Raw genomic sequence first — 20,917 nt, forward strand, 5'->3', positions numbered from 1 at the left:
AATGCACTTGGTGACAGGCGCAGCTTGCCCCTGATGTAGTATATGGCCAAAAAATAAACAGACTATTGCTGGTTAAATGCACTTGGTGTGACAGCTTGACCAACCACACTACTGAGGGTTAAATGCACTTGGTGACGGGCGCAGCTTGCCCCTGATGTAGTATATGGCCAAAAAATAAACAGACTATTGCTGGTTAAATGCACTTGGTGTGACAGCTTCACCCTGATGTAGGCTTTAGCCAAAAAACAACCACACCATTGAGGGTTAAATGCACTTGGTGGCAGCTTGTGCTGGCGCAACACAAAACACAAAATGGCCGCCGATCACCCCAGAAAAAAGTGACTGAAAAACGCTCTGGGCAGCCTAAAAACAGTGAGCAATTCAATAGCAGCAGTTTAATCATCCACAGCTGCAGATCGATCAATGGATGGAGTCTTTTGGAGGAGTTAATCACTGCCTAATCTCGCCCTACTGTCGCAGCTGCAACCTCTCCCTACGCTAATCAGAGCAGAGTGACGGGCGGCGCTATGTGACTCCAGCTTAATTAGAGGCTGGGTCACATGGTGCTCTGGCCAATCACAGCCAATAGTAGGCATGGCTGTGACGGCCTCTGTGGGCAAGTAGTATGACGCTTGTTGATTGGCTGCTTTGCAGCCTTTCAAAAAGCACCAAGAAAGCGACGAACACAGAACCCGAACCCGGGCTTTTACGAAAATGTCCGGGTTCGGGTCCGTGTCACGGACACCCCAAAATTCGGTACGAACCCGAACTATACAGTTCGGGTTCGCTCATCCCTAGTGTCTAGTCATGAATAGAGAGAATGGTGTGGAGCTCATCTGGTCAATAAGGGGTTTGGTTTATATTTTAGGGGTGAATATCATCTCAAATGCATTTGATGGCTCGCTTGTGTTAAGTGTCTGCTAAATTGTCACTGTGTATAAATGCTGCTTACAAATGTAAATCCTTTTCAGCTTGTCTGGCACAACTCCCATTTGATTGGATGTGCGGTTGCTCAATGTGCTGACAAATACTTCCACGTGTGCCATCACTGCCCAGCGTGAGTAGCAATAATATATCTGTAATAAAAAAATTAAATAAAAAAAAAAAAAAATATATATATATATATACACATGTAAAATGCATTTAAATGTCTTCAGAACCTTTCATTTTTTCACATTATATGTTGCAGCATTGTGCTACAATTAATAAAAAAAAATATAGTTTTGCCAAATCGATCTGCTCTCAATACCCATTAATAATTTTAAAAAAATTATGTTTTTGTCTCTGCATTTCAGCAGTCATCATTTTTTCATTTTTTTTTTTAAACTGTTCAAGAGCATTAAGGTTATATATTCAGTGGATATAAAAAGTCTACACACCCCTGTTAAAATGTCAGGTTTATGTGATTAGTGTTGAGCGCGAATATTCGAATTGCAAATTTTTTTCTCGAATATCGCAATTTCGAGATTTCGCGAATATTTAGAATATCGTTCTATATATTCGCAAATTCGAATATTCTTTTTTTTTTTTTTTTATTATTATATTTTTTTCTTTCCCACTTCTCTAAAGTTGTTCTTACCTGTCCTTTGGATTCCTGGCTTCCTGGCTGCTCCAGTCAGTGGCGTTTTCAACTTACTGCTATATTCCATATTAGCTAAATTACAATCTAATCTATATGTGTATTTTACGAAATTTTGCAAATTGCGATGCGAATAATATAACACGAAATAATCGCATGAAGATTTCAATTTAGCACTGCTATATTCCATATTCTAGCCTAATATGGAATATAGCTGTGCTAAGTTGAAATCTTCATGCGATTATTTCGTATTATATTACTCGCATCGCAATTTCGGCTTTTGCAAATGTTCTTAATATTGCTCTAACTTCGTCTTTTAGAATATTACGAATATTCTAAAAGACGAAGTTAGAGCAATATTACGAAATTTCGTAAAATACACATATAGATTGTAATTTAGCTAATATAGTGCTATAATCCCTTTTTTTGCCTCTAAATTTTTTTTTGCCTCTAAATTTTTTTTTGCCTCTTCTGAACTTAAGTTTTGTAAAATATGTACACTATTAAAAAATATTACTATAGCAGTATATTAGCTTAAATACAATCTATGTGTATTTTACGAAATTTCGTAATATTGCTCTAACTTCGTCTTTTAGAATATTCGTAATATTCTAAGAGACGAAGTTAGAGCAAATCACGAAATTTCGTAAAATACACATATTAGCCTAGCCATAGTCAATTAGCATAGGAACGTTGCCTTATACTATCAAGATAAATAATCGCAATACGCGAAAAAAAAAATCGTATATTATTCGCGATGATTGGAATAATTACGAATATTCGATTTCGACGAATATAACACGAATATTCATTCGAATATTCGCGAAATATCGCGAAATCGAATATGGCACCTCCCGCTCATCACTATCTGTGATGTAAATTTCAGAACTTTTGCCACCTTTAATGTGACCTATAAACTGTACAACTCAATTGAAAAACTAACTAAAATCTTTTAGGTAGAGAAAAGAAAAAATATAAAATAAAATAATGTGGTTGCATAAGTGTGCACACCCTTAAACTAATACTTTGTTCAAGCACCTTTTGATTTTATTACAGCACCCAGACTCATACCCAAAAATACTATCAGCATGGCACATTTTGACTTGGCAAGATTTGCCCACTCTTCTTTGCAAAAACACTCCACATCTGTCAGATTGAGAGGGCATCTCCTGTGCACAGCCCTCTTCAGATCACCCCACAGATTTTCAATATGAATCAGGTCTGGGCTCTGGCTGGGACATTCCAAAACTGTAATCTGCTTCTAGTAAAGCCATTCCTTTGTTGATTTGGATGTATGCTTTGGGTGGTTGTCATGCTGAAAGATGAAGTTCCTCTTCATGTTCAGCTTTCTAGCAGAAGCCTGAAGGTTTTGTGCCAATATTGACGGGTATTTGGAACTGTTCATAATTCCCTCTAGCTTAACTAAGGCCCCAATTCCAGCTGAAAAAAAACAGCCCCTTGGCATGATGCTGCCACCACCATGCTTCACTGTGGGGATGGTGTTCTTTTGGTGATCTGCAGTGTTGTTTTTGCATATTATGACCAACAAGTTCAACCTTGGTTTCATCAGACCATAAGACCTTTTCCCACATGCTTTCGGGTAGACTTCAGATGTGTTTTTGCAAAATGTAGCCTGGCTTGGATGTTTTTCTTCGTAAGAAAAGGCTTTCGTCTTGCCACTCTACCTTAATAGCCCAGAAATATGAAGAATTCAGGAGATTGTTGTCTCATGTACCACACCGGCAGTACTTGCCAGATATTCCTACAACTCCTTTAATGTTGCTGTATGCATCTTGGTAGCCTCACAGGCTAGTTTTCTTCTCGTCTTTTCATCAATTTTGGAGGGACGTCCAGTTCTTGATAATAGAGGAAAAAGGTTCTGCGTCGGCGCAAAATCACTAGTAGAGACGGTCTTAGTGAATGGATTCTTCTTGTTTTAATAGAAACAACGCATTTCGGGTATCAGGATCTCCCCTTCGTCAGGTTTAACAGTCTTGGTAATGTCACTGTTGTGCCATAGTTTCTCCACTTGATTATGACTGTCTTCACTGTGTTCCATTGTATATCTAATGCCTTGAAAATTCTTTTGTACCCTTCTCCTGACTAATACCTTTTAACAATGAGATCCCTCTGATGCTTTGGAAGCTCTCTGTGGACCATGGCTTTTGCTGTGGGATGCGACTAAGAAAATTTCAGGAAAGACCAACTAGAGCAGCTGAACTTTATTTGGGGTTAATCAGAGGCATTTTAAAATATGGCAGGTGTATGCTGACTCCTATTTAACAGGATCTTGAATGTAATTGCATAATTCTGAACACAGCTACATCCCCAGTTATAAGAGGGTGTGCACACTTATGCAACCACATTATTTAAGTTATTTTTTTTCTTTCTTCCCTCCACCTAAAAGATTTCAGTTTGTTTTTCAATTGAGTGGTACAGTTTATAGGTCACATTAAAGGTGGAAAAAGTTCTGAAATGATTCATCTTTGTCTCCTTTTTTTACACCACAGAAACCTGACATTTTAACAGGGGCGTGAAGACTCTTTATATCCGCTTTATATCCGCTTTATATACAGTATATACAGTCAGGTCCATAAATATTAGGACATCGACACAATTCTAAAATTTTGGGCTCTATACACCACCACAATGGATTTGATTAAATAAAAACAAACAAGACGTGCTTTACCTGCAGACTGTCAGCTTTAATTTGAGGTTATTTACATCCAAATCAGGTGAACGGTGTAGGAATTACAACAGTTTGCATATGTGCCTCCCACTTGCTAAAGGACCAAAAGTAATGGGGCAGAATAATCATAAATCAAACTTTCACTTTTTAATACTTGGTTGCAAATCCTTTGCAGTCAATTACAGCCTGAAGTCTGGAATGCATAGACATCTCCAGACGCTGGGTTTCATCCCTGGTGATGCTCTGCCAGGCCTCTACTGCAACTGTCTTCAGTTCCTGCTTGTTCTTGGGGCATTTTCCCTTCAGTTTTGTCTTCAGCAAGTGAAATGCATGCTCAATCAGATTCAGGTCAGGTGATTGACTTGGCCATTGCATGCCATACCCCTTCTTTCCCTTAAAAACTCTTTGGTTGCTTTTGCAGTATGCTTTGGGTCATTGTCCATCTGCACTGTGAAGCGCCGTCCAATGAGTACTGAAGCATTTGGCTGAATATGAGCAGATAATATTGCCCGAAACACTTCAGAATTAATCCTGCTGCTTTTGTCAGCAGTCACATCATCAATAAATACAAGAGAACTAGACCCATTGGCAGCCATACATGTCCACGCCATGACACTACCACCACCATGCTTCACTGATGAGGTGGCATGCTTAGGATCCTGCCCCCCTCCCACTCTGCAGCTGACAGGGATTTAAAAAATGAATGTAAAAATTCACTTCTGTCAGCTGCAGGGGTGGGAGAGAGGGTGATTTTCTCCCTGCAGCTCACGCTCAGCACAGTGCTGCTGTCTAAGAGTGAGCTGTTAAAAAGGACATTCCTGTGTCCGTCCAGTTCCTGTGCCGGACGGAGGACAGGGAGTATGAAAGCCGGACTGTCCGGCCTAAAACCGGACCTTTGGCCACCCTAGGAGCAGGTTGCTGTGGAGGTCACAGTTAAGGGGATGGTCTGCTATGGAGGTTAGTGTTAAGGGGCAGATTGCTGTAAAGGCTACTGTTAAGGGGGCTTGGTGTTGTGGAAATCACTGTTAAGGAGATAGGGTACTGTGAAGGTCACTAATAAAAGGGCAGCCCGCTGTGGAGGCCACTATTAAAAGAGTAGCAGGGTACTGTGAGGTCACTGTTAAGGGAGCGGGGTACAGTGGAGGTCACTGTTTAGGGAGCGGGGTACTGTGGCAGTCATTGTTAAAGGGGCAGTCGCAGTGAAGGTTTCTGTTAAGAGGGCCGGGAATGGTGGAGGTCAATTAAGGGGACTGTAACCTTATGGTCAGTGTTAAGAGGCGGGTTATGTAGAGGTCACTGTTAAGGGGGCGGGCTGCTGTGGAGCTTCTATTTTAAGGGACGGGACCCTGGGGAGTGCTGTGGAGGTCACTGTTAAAGGGAACCTGTCACCGGATTTTGTGTATAGAGCTGAGGACATGGGTTGCTAGATGGCTGCTAGCACATTTGCAATATCCAGTCCCCATAGCTCTGTGTGCTTTTATTGTGTTAAAAAAAAAAACATTTGATCCATATGCAAATTAACCTGAGATGAGTCCTATCCCTGACTGATCTCAGGGACAAGACTCATCTCAGGTTAATTAAATCGTTTATTTTACACAATTAAAGCACACAGAGCTATGGGGACTGGGTATTGCGGATGTGCTAGCGGCCATCTAGCAACCCATGTCCTCAGCTCTATACACAAAATCCGGTGACAGGTTCCCTTTAAGGGTGCGGGGTGCTGTAGATGTCACTGGTATAGTGGATACTGTCGATATCTTTTAATGACACACACAAACATTAAATAAAAATAGATTAAATATACCCGTGTGAAGCCAGGTCCTTCAGCTGGTATACACAGGGCTTTTTTTCTCAGAGAAAAGGTGGTGGAACTTGCCCTCCCTCCCCTGGCCATTCCCCTACACACCACTAGGACCGCCCCCTAAACCTGCCCCCTTTAGAGAACAGGAATGCAAGTAAAATATTAGGTCGTGCAAACTGGAAGTCACGTGGCGGGGTAGGAAAATTTTATAGTTTGGTTAAAATTTTACAACACCAGCGCAGCCTGGCCCCATCCTTCCCTCAAGTAGTCTGCCTGCCTTGCCTGCCAGTGACACTAGTTGCCAGTTGCCACACATGGCTAGCACAGCCGGACCCCATTCTAAGTTCCCCCAACCTGGGGGAACTTAGGATGGGGCCCGTCTGCACCGGCCATGTGTGGACTAGGGCACTAGCAGGCAGTGGCACACTACTTGGGGGAAGGATGGGGCCCGGCTGCATCGGCCATGTGTGGACTAGGGCACTGGCAGGCAAGGCAGGCAGTGGCACAAGGGGGGCCCGCCGCCCCAAGTAGTGTGCCAGTGCCACTGCCTGCCTTGCCTAGTGCCACCATGCCATTGCCAGTGACAGTCGTGACAGCCAGGCTGCCAGTGCCCGCGGCCGCCGCCGCCCTAGTCCACACATGGGCAGCGCAGCCTGGCCTGGCCCCTTCCTTCCCTGTTCCTGTTCCCCTAATTGGCCAATTCAATCTTTTTTAACTTAAAAATGAAATAAATGAAAAATTACCTTTTTCCTTTTCCTGCCTGGTGCCGCTCTGCCTCCTGACTCCTGCTCGTGCCGACACCCACGAGCCATGACACTAAACTGCCGCCCGCGCCTCCAGCAGCTGCCCTGCCTGCTGGGCGGGCCTGTCAGTGGAGCCGGAGGCGGGGGGTCCCGGGTCTGGGGCCGCAGACAGCAATGGAGTCGGCCTGGGTGCAGGGTTTGGGGCCACAGAATCGGCGTCTCCTCTCTCACTCTCTCCGCCGCTGTCAGTGGTGGGCGGGAGCTGGGGGGGCCTGAGCCAGTGGAGAGGCGGAGGTGACGGAGGCTGCAGAGACTGAGAGCAATCATGTAAAGTGTCTGTAAGTAAGCAGCCTAAGCAGCGGGCCGGCTGGGCCCAGTAACTAAAGGGGGCGGGGCGAGTCGGCAGAAAATAGGTGGCGGAACGCCGTTTTGGGGCGTTCCGCCAGAAAAAAAGCCCTGGGTATACAGTACATACAAATTAAACCTCAAAACACCAAAAGATAAATATAAACCTACACAAAATACAGGTGTGAATACTAGAGATGTCGCGAACATAAAATTTTCAGCTCGCGAACGCAAATTTCCTCAAATGTTCGCGGTTGAACCGCCATAGACTTCAATAGGCAGGCAAATTTTAAAACCCACAGGGACTCTTTCTAGCCACAGTAGTGATGGAAAAGTTGTTTCACCTGGACTGTGGCATGCCGGAGGGGGATCCATGGCAAAACTCCCATGGAAAATTACATAGTTGACGCAGAGTTGGGTTTTAATCCATAAAGGACATAGATCACCTAACAATCCAAAATTTTTTTGAACAACGTGGTTTAAAACATCCAGTGTGTGTATACGATCAGGTATGATGTTGTATCGATCAGATAGTGTAAGGGTTACGCCCGCTTCACAGACATTGACAGACCAAACTCCCCTTTTAATGCACCGCAAACAACCGCAAACAGTCCATTTGCCCAACTGCAAACTACCCATTTGCACAAGGTTGGATACCAAGCTAGCCATGTCCCGTTGATGTCATTGAAGGTTTCTTCCTCCACCCAGCCACGTACAACACCAAGGGTCCCCGAAAGGTGAATTGAATAGATTTTTTCGAACGGGGAGATGGTTAAAAAAACGCTGGCTCCCTCCACTTTGTTTGAATCCACGGTCTCTGCCTCTGTGCCGTGCAATTTACTGTCACACCCGATATGATCGAAAATTTCTGTTGTTCTTTTCTCATCAATTTAATCCCTGTTACATCCCCAATCTGGGGTCCATTTATTGAATTGATTTTTCAAACGGGGAGATGGTTAAAAAAACGCTGGCTCCCTCCCCTTTGTTTTAATCCACGGTCACTGCGTCTGCGCCGTGCAATTTACTGTCCCACCCGATATAAGTGGTATTTTCTATAGTTCTCTCTTCTCATCAGTTTAATCCCTGTTACGTCCCCAATCTGGGGTCCATTTTTTTTAAAGAAAATAAATCTACCCTCAGGGTCAGTTATATGGTCGACGTGAGTGAAAGGAGTGTTCTTATTAAAACATATACTAACCCCTTTAGAGGCGGACGAATGAGTACCACAATGGAACCAGGTAGGGAAGTAAGAGTGGGATAAATTCGGGAAGTGGTTTACCCTGAAGTGCGTCTCCTGGCGGAAGGCCACGGAACAGCCCATTTTCCTTAATTCTGAAAGGATTTGGCAGCGTTTGGAAGGGGCGTTAAAGCCTTCTACATTATAGGAAGTAATCTGTATGTCTGCCATATTATATTATAAATAGACTGGGGCTGTCCCGCCGTCTCCCCCCAGAAGGGGCAGCACTCTCAAGCCTGCTAGAAAATACAGAAAAATACATGTCATTGTTCCACTCTACATGTTGCTTAGACGGACCATAGAACATAATACATCCTAGAACAAAATGGTTAACAACATAACTAGAAAATGATATATCTAGTGTGAACAGAAAGGTAATAGGCATGGTAAGACCTATAGGTTAAGGGGGAAATAAAGAAAACATGTTAGAAATCACCATAATGTTAAAGATCTGGCGGGTCTGGTCAGACTTGTAAGGAGATGTTCAGTTGACCAAAGGTAGTCTTCTGGACGAGGATCTTCTGGTGTTCCTGGGACTCTTTTGGCATTTTGGGGTGTGTTGGCGTTCCCAGATGCCTGGTTGTGGAATATCAGGAAGGTTGGAAAAGTCCTGAATGGGATCCCAATTCTCTATTTCCAGGTGATCTATCTGCAAATGATCAAAGATTGAGCTCAAATCTGCATATTTAGATACTGAGAGTCTGTGTCCATTAAACATAAAAGACAGGCCAAAAGGGAATGTCCATCTGTATAGGATCCTATGGTCCCTGAGCCATCTTGTCAGCGGGCCCAAAGCCCTTCTTTTATCCAGTGTGGATTGGGCCAGGTCCTGGAAAATTAGTATTTCGTGACCGTCCCAGGTCACTTTGCCAGATTGACGAGCTTTAGTGATAATCGCCTCTTTGACCGGGAAGCTGAGGAGTTTACAGATAATGTCCCTTGGTGGAGCTGTGGCAGGAGGCTTAGGCCTTAGAGCTTGGTGGGCCCTCTCTAGGATGACTTTATGGGTCGTTTCTGGGCCTAGAAGTGACATGCATATTTGCACTACAGTGCTCGGGATGTTTCCCGTGTCCACCGATTCAGGGACACCACGGAACCGTAAGTTGTTTTACCTACCTCTGTTTTCCTGGTCTTCCAGGGAGTTACATAGGCTGTTCATCTTCTGTTGGAGACTCAGGAATCGCTGGGATACTTCTGTTTGGTGGCGGATGATTGCTTCTTGCATGTCTTCTAACGTTTCAACTCTAGGGCGGAAGCTAATGAGGAGGACAGAAGTTCCTTCAGGAAGGTGCGCGAGACAGGGAGATCGTCTGTGTCCTCTTCGCCTCCTGCAGCTTGATCCAATAGGTCGGTTTGTTTAAAGCGCGGGGCGCAGATAGGGGTCGGCGCCATCTTAGGTTCCCTGGGCTCTTGCAGCGTCGCCGCTTTTTTTATATATTTATCCATTTCTCCGGAGGTAGGATTTCTCCTAAATTGTACCTCTTGCTTTCCGGTCCGTGGACCTCCGATTTTCACCATGATCGGTGCGCCAGTTTAATAGAAAAGTGCTTCGGTGGTGATTCTTGTAACGGAGCTGTGCCATCAAGTGTCCATGCTATTCAGGCGCTAGCTCCGCCCCTGACCGGGTCCATTTTTTAAAATTGATTTTTCGAACGGGGAGATGGTTAAAAAAACGCTGGCTCCCTCCCCTTTGTTTTAATGCACGGTCACTGCGTCTGCGCCGTGCAATTTACTGTCACACCCGATATGAGTGGTATTTTCTGAAGTTCTCTTCTCATCAGTTTAATCCCTGTTACATCCCCAATCTGGGGTCCATTTATTGAATTGATTTTTCGAACGGGGAGATGGTTAAAAAAACGCTGGCTCCCTCCCCTTTGTTTAAATCCATGGTCACTGCGTCTGCGCTGTGCAATTTACTCTCACACCCGATATGAGTGGTATTTTCTGTAGTTCTCTTCTCATCAGTTTAATCCCTGTTACGTCCCATATCAGGGATTGCCTTTTGTATAAGAAAATTTAGGCCGGGTACCTTCGACTGCCTTCACAGTGACAGACCAAACTCTGATACACCAAACTGAATTGATTTTAGGAACCGGGAGATGGAAAAAGCAGCTTGGTCAGTCCTCTTACTCCCAAGTTGGGGCACTGCGCGTGCACGGAGCAATGTGCTGTGACACCATATATGAGTGGTGTCTTAACTAGTACTATTCCTATCAGTTTAATCTCTGTTACGTCCCCTATCCGGGGACGTGTGTGTCGAATGGATTAACCATTGTTGAATTAACGAACCATTACGACATCCTGAAATAATTTTGTTCTGAGCTTTGTACTTGCTTTGTATTGGAATTGATGGGGATTTTTTAAATTGTCTGCATTATTTCTAATAAACTATTAAGAGACTTTATTATGATTTTTTTATTTTATGTATTAAAACCCATACAACTTAAAAAATAAACTAAAAAATGAATGTTTTTTCTATGAAAAATTATCCAGCCGATCGCTTTTGGTCTGATCATAATGAAGTAACGGCCTTATTATCATCTGGGGTGTGGCAACATTGCCAACACACTCATCAAGGTGATGATCGCTTCATTGTGATACGCAAGCCCCTTCACCACAACAAGGTAATGATCACGAAGGGGAATTGACACTTGTATGTGCCTTTTTTTTTTTTTTGTTTTGCAGCCACAGTGCAGCACCAGAGGCCAGAAAAATTAGGCATGTACACATGCCTGAAAAATAATGGTATTGTTGCAGCTGCTGTTGTAGCAGCGGCCGGAAAAATTGATGTTTTCCAGGCAGAAAGGTGACTAAAACATTGCGGCTTGAACCCTAGTTGGTGGCGGAGAATTCACGAAAGTCATCCGGTATGCAGACATAAAATACTGCAGCGTGGGGACCATTTTGAGGCCAAGGCATGTCATCAGGCCTTTTGTTAGTCAAACGTATACCCCACTGTCAGTCCCTTCGGGATCCATGCCTCATTCATCTTAATGAAAGTGAGGTAATCAACACTTTTTTGACCGAGGCGACTTCTCTTGTCAGTGACAATGCCTCCTGCTGCACTGAAGGTCCTTTCTGACAGAACACTTAAAGCGGGTCAGGCCAGAAGTTCTATCGCAAACTGGGATAGCTCAGGCCACAGGTCAAGCCTGCACACCCAGTAGTCAAGGGGTTCATCGCTCCTCAGAGTGTCGATATCTGCAGTTAAGGCGAGGTAGTCTGCCACCTGTCGGTCGAGTCGTTCTCTAAGGCTGGATCCCGAAGGGCTGTGGCGATGTGTAGGACTGAAAAAGCTCTGCTTGTCCTCCATCAACAACACATCTGTAAAGCGTCCTGTGCTTGCCGCTGTGGTCGTAGTAGTAGTAGGATTACTTTCACCTCTTCCCCAGTTAGATTCCCGTTGTGCTGTGACATCCCCCTTATAAGCTGTGTAAAGCAATTTTTTTAGTTTGGTTTTGAACTGCGCCATCCTTTCCGACTTTCGGTAATATGGTAACATTTCCGCCACTTTCTGCTTATACCGGGGGTCTAGTAGCGTGGCCACCCAGTACAGGTCGTTCATTTTCCTTCTTTTTTATACGAGGGTCCCACAATAGACATGACAGCATGAAAGACCCTATTTGCCCAAGATTGGATGCCGAGCTACTCATTTCCCGTTCCTCGTCCTCACTGATGTCATTGGCTGTCTGTTCTTCCCCCCAGCCACGTACAACACCACGGGTCCCAGATAAGTGACAACAACAAGCACCCTGGGATGCCTGCTGTGGTTGGTCTTCCTTCTCCTCAAAGCCACATTCCTCCTCTGACTCCTCTTCCTCATACTCCTCTTCCGGCGTTGCTGCAGGTCCGGCAAGTGATGATGACAAGGCTGTTTCTGGTGGTGATAGTGACCACAACTGTTCCTCTTCCTCTTCACGCTCATCTACAGCCTGATCCAGCACTCTTCGCAGGGCACGCTCCAGGAAGAAAACAAATGGGATGAGGTCGCTGATGGTGCATTCGGTGCGACTGACTAGGTTTGTAACCTCCTCAAAAGGACGCATGAGCCTACAGGCATTGCGCATGAGCATCCAGTAACGTGGCCAAAAAATTCCCAGCTCCGCAGAGGCTGTCCTAGCACCCCGGTCATACAAATACTCGTTGATGGCTTTTTCTTGTTGGAGCAGGCGGTCGAACATTAGGAGTGTTGAATTCCAACGTGTCGGGCTGTCGCAAATCAAGCGCTTCACTGGCATGTTTCGCCGCTGAATATCGGAAAAGTGCGCCATGGCCGTGTGGGAACGCCTTAAATGGCCACACACCTTCCTGGCCTGCTTGAGGACGTCCTGTAAACCTGGGTAATTAGACACAAAGCGTTGTACGATGAGACTCAACACATGTGCCATGCACGGCACATGTGTCAGCTTGCCGAAATTCAATGCCGCCAACAAATTGCTTCCATTGTCACACACCACTTTGCCGATCTCAAGTTTGTGTGGGGTCAGCCACTGATCCACCTGTGCGTTTAGGGCAGACAGGAGTGCTGGTCCGGTGTGGCTCTCTGCTTTCAGGCAAGTCAACCTCAAGACAGCGTGACACTGTCGTATCCGGGATGTGGAACAGCCCCTGGGGAGCTGGAGGGATTCAGTTGATGTGCAGCCAGAAGCCGCAGCAGAAGAGGACTCAACCGAGGAGGTTATCGAAGAGGATGGAGTAGGAGGAGTAGAGGAGGTGGCAGTAGGCCTGCCTGCATGTTGTGGCGGTGTCACCAACTCCGCTGCAGAGCCACGCATTCCATGCTTGTCAGCCATCAGCAGGTTGACCCAATGCGCAGTGTATGTGATATACCTGCCCTGACCGTGCTTTGCAGACCAGGTATCAGTGGTCAGATGGACCCTTGCCCCCAAACTGTATGCCAGAGATGCCATGACTTCCTTTTCAATAACAGAATAGAAGTTTGGGATTGCCTTTTTTGAAAAAAAATTAATAAATTGTCTGGGTACCTTCCACTGTGGTGTCCCAATAGCGACAAATTTTTTGAAGGCCTCAGACTCCACCAGCTGGTATGGTAAAAGCTGGCGGGCTAAGAGTTCTGTTAAGCCAGCTGTCAGACGCCGGGCAAGGGGGTGACTCTGTGACATTGGCTTCTTACGCTCAAACATTTCCTTTACAGACACCTGACTGTGGGCAGATGAGATGGAACTGCTGAAGGTGAGAGGCGGAGTGGCGGGTGGTTGAGAGGGGGCAAGGAGGACAGCAGTGGTTGACGTGGCTGAAGATGCTGGACCAGGAGGAGGATGGTGGTGGTGGCAACAGCATGCGTTAATTGGCGTGCTGTCTGGCTGACCCCGGGTGCCGATTCATGCTGTCTGACTGTGCCACTAGCTCCTTGCGACGACCTCCCCCTGCTCCAAACTCGTCTCCTCCTTCTCTCTGTCTCCCCTTCTGAACTTTCCCCCTCTTCTTCTTCTCTTCGAGCAGGCACCCACGTGGCATCCACGGACACATCATCATCATTAACCCCTTCACTTGTATCTGACACCTCAGCAAAGGAAGCAGCAGCGGGTAAAACATCATCATCATCATCATCATCACACTGTACGTCCATGTGTGTAATCCTGCCTGACTGAGACATATCTCTGTTATCTACATCCTCTGGCAATAATTGTTGCGCATCACTAATTTCATCCAACTGATGTGTAAATAACTCCTTTGACGGATCAAGTGAAGCGGCTGTGGTGGTTTTGGTGGTAGTGGTGGCAGTGGGCGGGAGAGTGGTAACTTGAGAGCAGGTGACCGAAGCTGAGATGGATGAAGATGGTGCGCCAAGGTTCTTAGCGGAAGCTGTTGAAGATTGGGTCTCCTGTGTAAGCCAGTAAACTATGTCCTTCAAATTTTTGGGGTTCAGGGTATGTGGCCTCTAAACACTGGGCATTATTCCAGGGCCAGTGGAAATCACAGCACCACGACCACGACGGGGTGGCCTGCCTCTGCCTCTAATTTGTTTTTTGATAAGTGGTACTATGCGTGCAAGGTACTGTGCCACCCTATATAAGTGGTAAGCAGTGGGCACCAGGGGTGTATCTATCACAAGGCAAACAAGGCATTTGCCTAGGGCGGCACTTGCCAATGGGGCGGCAAAATGCCTTGTTTGCTTAGTGATAGTTACACAATATGCTAAATATTTTTTTTGCCCCTTGTCCGATCCGATCCTTCACTATGCGAGCGGCATCGCCGGCGCCACAAAGTGAAGGAGTTGAAATACTTACCGTACTTCCTCCTCCTCCTGACTTCCTCCCGACCTCCCCTGCCTTTTGCGTCCTTTTGCGACATCACACGGAGGTGGAGTCACGGGCTGGCAACGCTAGGGTGAGCCTTATCCCTCCAAGTGCAGAACGGATCCTGCACACGGTCACCATGAACACTGAGGCCGAATTTTGGGGTGTTCGTGACACGGACCCGAACCCGAACATTTTCGTAAAAGTCCGGGTTCGGGTTCGGTGTTTGGTGATTTCTTGGCGCTTTTTGAAAGGCTGCAAAGCAGCCAATCAACAAGCGTCATACAACTTGCCCCAAGAGGCCATCACAGTCATGCCTACTATTGGCATGGCTGTGATTGGCCAGTGCAGCATGTGACCCAGCCTCTATTTAAGCTGGAGTGACGTAGCGCCGCACGTCACTCTGCTCTGATCAGTGTAGTGATAGGATGCAGCTGCAGCTGTTAGGGCGAGATTAGGCAGTGATTTACTCTTCCAAAACACTTAATGAAGTGATCGATCTACAGCTGTGAATCATTCAACCTCTGCTATTTAAATGATCACTGTTTTTAGGCTGCCCAGAGCGTTTTTCTGTCACTTTTTTCTGGGGTGATCGGCGGCCATTTTGTGTCTTGTGGTGCGCCAGCACAAGCTGCCACCAAGTGCATTTAACCAATAGTGTTTTTTTTTTTTTTATATATCCTACATCAGGGGCTTGGCTGTGCTTGCTATTTTATTGAGGGGTGAAATACAATTGCCAAAATAGCAGTACCCTAAATCTGGTGTTTCAGCTGTGGCTAGCCAATTGTAATACTGTCTGCTGTCTGGCAAAGGATAGCCAGATTATCTGCTATGACATGAAGCCTGAATCTCTGCTATGGGACCTCTCTCCTCTGTCTGGGTGCTGGGGCCTAAATATATGACAATGGCCTGTTCCAGTGGTGGGTTATCTGAAGCCTGATTCTCTGCTATGACATGAAGCCTGATTCTCTGCTATGATTTGAAGCCTGATTCTCTGCTATGACATGAAGCCTGATTCTCTGCTATGGGACCTCTCTCCTCTGTCTGGGTGCCGGGGCCTAAATATCTGACAGTGGCCTGTTCCAGTGTTGGGTGACGTGAAGCCTGATTCTCTGCTATGACATGAAGCCTGATTCTCTGCTATGACATGAAGCCTGATTCTCTGCTATGACATGAAGCCTGATTCTCTGCTATGACATGAAGCCTGAATCTCTGCTATGGGACCTCTCTCCTCTGTCTGGGTGCCAGGGCCTAAATATCTGACAGTGGCCTGTTCCAGTGGTGGGTGACATGAAGCCTGATTCTCTGCCATGAGACCTCTCTCAAATTGATATTGGTTAATTTTAATTTATTTTATTTTAATTTTAATTCATTTCCCTATCCACATTTGTTTGCAGGGGATTTGCCTACATTTTGCTGCCCTTTGCAGCCTTCTAACCCTTTCCTGGGCTATTTTACAGACTTTTTAGTGCCGAAAAGTTTGGGTCCCCATTGACTTCAATGGGGTTCGGGGCGAAGTTCGGGTCGAGTTTGGATCCCGAACATTTCCGGGAAGTTCGGCTGAACTTCTCGAACCCGAACATCCAGGTGTTCGCTCAACTCTAATTGTGACACCCTGTAACGGTATGAGTGGTGGCCTGGCCAGTGGCTACAGTACAGTCTGTGGGCCAGACACTCACTGGCTTGCAACTGCGATAATATTTATTACAGAGAAAAAATAAATTGACTTTTTTTTTTATCTGCAAGGTATTGTGACACCCTGTAACGGTATGAGTGGTGGCCTGGCCAGTGGCCACAGTACAGTCTGTGGGCCAGACACTTACTGGCTTGCAACTGCGATTATATTTATTACAGAGAAAAAATAAATTGACTTTTTTTTTATCTGCAATGTATTGTGACACACTGTATGAATGGTGTGCACACAGTACAGTATGTGGGCCAGACACTCACTGGCTTGCAATTGCGATTATATTTATTGCAGAGACAAAATAAATTGACTTTTTTTATCTGCAAGGTATTGTAACACCCTGTATGAATGGTGTGCACACAGTACAGTCTGTGGGCCAGACACTCACTGGCTTGCAACTGCGATTATATCACAGAGAAAAAACTAATTGACTTTTTTTATCTGCAAGGTATTGTGACACCCTGTAACGGTCTGAGTGGTGGCCTGGCCAGTGGCCACAGTACAGTCTGTGGGTCAGACACTCACTGGCCAGGTATTGTGACCCTGTATGAATGGTGTGCACACAGTACAGTCTGTGGGCCTTCAGCCTCTTACACACGGGCAGGCAACTGCAATGTATATATATATATATATATATATATATATATATATATAAATAAAAAAAGCAGACTGATGTACCAGCCCTAAAAAGGGCTTTTTGGGGTTCTGTCAGGACACTGTCCTTACAGCAGATTAGTCTGTGGACACAGAACACTGCCCTAGCTATCGAGTTACCTATTAAATCAGCAGCAGCAGTACTGTCCCTCCTCTCACTAAGAATGCAGCTTCCGAATGAATCTAAAATGGATGCTGTCCAGGAGGTGGGAGGGTCTGGGAGGGAGGGTCTGCTGCTGATTGGCTGGAATGTGTCTGCTGACTGTGAGGTACAGGGTCAAAGTTTGCTCAATGATGATGTATAGGGGGCGGACTGAACAACGCATATGTTCGCCCGCTGCGGCGAACGTGAACAAGCCATGTTCGCTGTGAACTGTTCGCCGGCGAATATTTCAGGACATCACTAGTGAATACCCAAAGCAAATATTCAAGAAAATATACCGTATATAAAAAATATACAATTCCTTCATTTCAATGCATTAAAATATTTAAAATACACATAAATCACCCCTGGGGAAATGCGTTGGGTGAGCGAGGACTCCTCAGGCAGACTACTATCTTTTTCTTTGCTGATCTTTTTGTTTCGGCTTTATTTATTTATGGGACAGTATTTGTTACTGCTATTTCTGGACACCGTTAGCATCGCGTTTTAGGACTGGATCTGCACCGATGTAGTTTTTAGGCAATCTGTTAGGGGGCCGGTGTTGGATTTTCCTGTGTTATCTTTAATAGTTTGGTGCTTGTGTCCATATGGAGTTAATATTATGTCTGCCTGAGTTTTGCTCCTCATATAGCTTTTTCTGGTCATCCATTACGGTATAGATACTCCTTCAATTTTCAATGGTGATTTATGGGTATTTGAATGCATTGGAATAAAGGATTTGTATATTTTTACATATCTTTTCTTGATTATTTGCTTTGGTATTTTGTGTAGGTTTACAATATATGCATATCGTTTTTCTAGTGGCTTTACAATGTACTTCATTCATTCACATTCATGAACACATTTCTATTTTTTTTTTATTTCAGAGGAAACGTGGGCTCCTCAAGTTATCCATACACCGCTGGACCGAAATGTGGAGACTGCCCCAATAACTGCGATGACGGCTTGTGTAGTAAGTATAAGGAGAGAACTTCCAGGAGACATTTCTAATTTATTAAAGCCTATTAGTACATTAAACATGTGATAAGCACTTTTAATATCCTACGTATTTTAGGAGCTGTGCACACGCCATTACTTGGTCAGTAGAAACGGTAGACATAGAGGGAGCGAGCTCTCTCCTACCATCGACACTCCACAGTTGTATCATGCAACCGCAATGCCCCCCCCCCATACATTAAGACCCCTTTCACACAAGCGAGTGAGTTCCACCCATTGGAGTCACAGCACCCGTCCTGACCTCCCAGCACTGACAAAGTACCATAGTATTATATTGATTTATGATACTATGTAACCCTTAGAGGTCTGGAATGTATTGTATAAAACTTACATACTGCCGTGAGGTCTCATTGAGCACCAGACCTCTTCAAATAGCTGTACAGACAAAAAAGACCGGCACTCACTTTATCTTCTGCTGGTTAAATCTCTTTATTCGTCACATATGAGATATTCTGTGACGCGCGTTTCGGCTCCAATACGAGCCTTTCTCAAACAGATACAAATACAGCATACAAAATGACAAAATGTGCACGATTTAAATAGACCGCCTAAGCGGAAATGACATCAGATAACCATAGTGATCAATCAAACAAAAAATGAAACAATAACAGAAACACGTGAGAAGCAACCCAACTGCAGCAGCATCAATCCAAGTAATAGTATTTAAAGATCATACGGAATTCTTTCATTGATCATGGCAGCTTCTAATTCAGATGATGTGGTTGGGGGTTCCTCACGTTTTCTGAAAAAATACATAAGAAGACAATTCAATTCAAAGTTTTAATATACATATCATACTAAATGGTGGTTGGAAAATTACAGGAAGCTATAAAAATCATACTCCCGGTTTAACCCCATGGGTTACAATGTCTGTAGTGTGTGAATCCAATAGGATTCAAGTTTTTTTAACATTTTAATCCGATTACCCCCTCTGCGAGGTTGTGCCACATGTTCAATAATTTGAAAGCACAATTGCGCAATGTTGTGCATGCAGCTATCAAAGAGGTAAGGAATCGGTAGAAGCAAGTTGTTTTTCCTTATAGTGGACTTGTGTTTAGAGAAGTGATCTTTCATTCGCATAGATGTTTCTCCTATGTATAGGAGTCCACAAAGGCACTTTAATAAATATACAACATAATTGCTGTTACATGTTCCACAATGGCCCTCGGCAACAAGAATAGCTTTACCTGCAGCCCTATGGTGGAGTCTGATGGGGGCTGATGTGAGGCTAATGGAGGCTGGAGATAGTCAGATCTGAGTCTGATGGGAAGCCGATCTGAGGCTAATAGCTAATAGAGGCTGGTGAGGGTCTGATGGGATCTGATCTGAGGCTGGGGAGTTGTGAACTGAGGCTGATGGAGAATTTGGGGGTCTGATGGGGCTGACCTATGGCATGAAGGCTGATTAAAAGGCTGGGGGCTGATTAAATGAGGCATAGGGGCTGATATAAGGTATGGGGGTCTCATTTCAGGTATGAATGGGGGTCTTTTTTTTATTGAGGCTGTTATCTGAGGTCTGATTGGGGGTCATTCACATTGGGGTATGCTCTAAGGTCTTAACATTGTCGGTGTGATCTGAGGTTTTATCAACATTGGGGGTCTGATAAAGGGTCGTAATTATATTGGGGGTCTTATTGGGGCTGTGAGATGAGGTCTGATTGCAAAAAAAATACAGTTTATAGTTTGACCAAATATAGCAGTCAAATTTTTAAGTTGACAATTTTGTATGGCCCACAAATGATGATACAAGTATCCAAATGGCCCTCGGCAACAAGAATAGCTTTACCTGCAGCCCTATGTAAAACCACAGATAACACACTGTAGGTACAGTATTGAAACAGAATTCACAAAACACCTTATAGGAATATTTGCTATAATTCCCACCACATATTGAGCTCTTGAGATATGTAGGGATACTTAGTACAAACTATTTTTGAATGCCTTCTTTTTCTTTTTTCCTCTTTCAGCAAATACTTGTTCAAAATGTAACGATGACGGTAACTGTAAAGATTTGAAGCAATACTGCAGTTACCCGCAGATCGGGGATGAATGCGATGCGTCATGCACATGCACAACTGAAATCATATAACATCCTCTCTCTACGTATATTTTCATGGGGAAAAATTAAGTAGCAGTTTGTTTCTATTTGTAAGCAAATAAAAGCAATTCTAAATGAAACAGGAGGAATCATGACTGTGTGTGCACTTAATTTAGGGTGGCTACTGGCTTCACCCCAGAAAGTCGGACCTCACTGGCCACACCCTCAAACAGATATTCCACGCCCCCTGCTCCGTGAAGCCACGCCCCCATCACCAGCTGGGCAAAAAACTAATGGAAGAAGAGGGAAGAACTTTCTGAGGGGAAGGTGAGATGGGGGCAGCCGGGTGCTTATCTCCCCCTGTCAGCCACAGGGAGCCATGTGTGCGGCTCTAGTGACTGACTGGGGGTAAGAGAAGCTTCAGTCGGTTGCTGCAGCTCACGCTCAGACAGAGCAGTGCTGCTGTCTGAGAGCGAGCTACTGAAAGGGTGGACAATCCTGTGTCCGTCCAGGCCCTGCATCGGACAGAGGACAGATAGCCAGAAAACCGGACTATCCGGCCAAAAACGGGCGTCTGGTCACCCTAACTTAATGGTATAGTAGCGTAAGGTGCAAGACACTAGCAGAAGAATGTGAGTTTTTTTGGGGGCTTTAAGATAAACTGACACAACACAGTGAAACCGGAAGAACACAGTGAATAAAGCTTAGAAAAACAGAAAGCAAAAT

The 20,917-nt window shown here is 44.9% G+C and overlaps 1 protein-coding gene across 1 annotated transcript in view; it reads left to right on the forward strand.

Annotated features, from left to right (window-relative positions):
- LOC122935730 (cysteine-rich venom protein pseudechetoxin-like) overlaps nucleotides 1-20,331 on the forward strand; it is a 169,726-nt gene extending 149,395 nt beyond the window's left edge. The window contains exons 6-8 of the mRNA XM_044291594.1: nucleotides 972-1,057; nucleotides 18,025-18,110; nucleotides 20,121-20,331. Coding sequence (XP_044147529.1) covers nucleotides 972-1,057; nucleotides 18,025-18,110; nucleotides 20,121-20,242 — 294 coding nt within the window. The 3' untranslated portion in view covers nucleotides 20,243-20,331. The remainder of the gene's footprint in view (nucleotides 1-971; nucleotides 1,058-18,024; nucleotides 18,111-20,120) is intronic.
- Nucleotides 20,332-20,917: the final 586 nt, after the last annotated feature.

This window comes from Bufo gargarizans, chromosome 4 (assembly GCF_014858855.1).
Source record: "Bufo gargarizans isolate SCDJY-AF-19 chromosome 4, ASM1485885v1, whole genome shotgun sequence".
Lineage (NCBI taxonomy): Eukaryota > Metazoa > Chordata > Amphibia > Anura > Bufonidae > Bufo > Bufo gargarizans.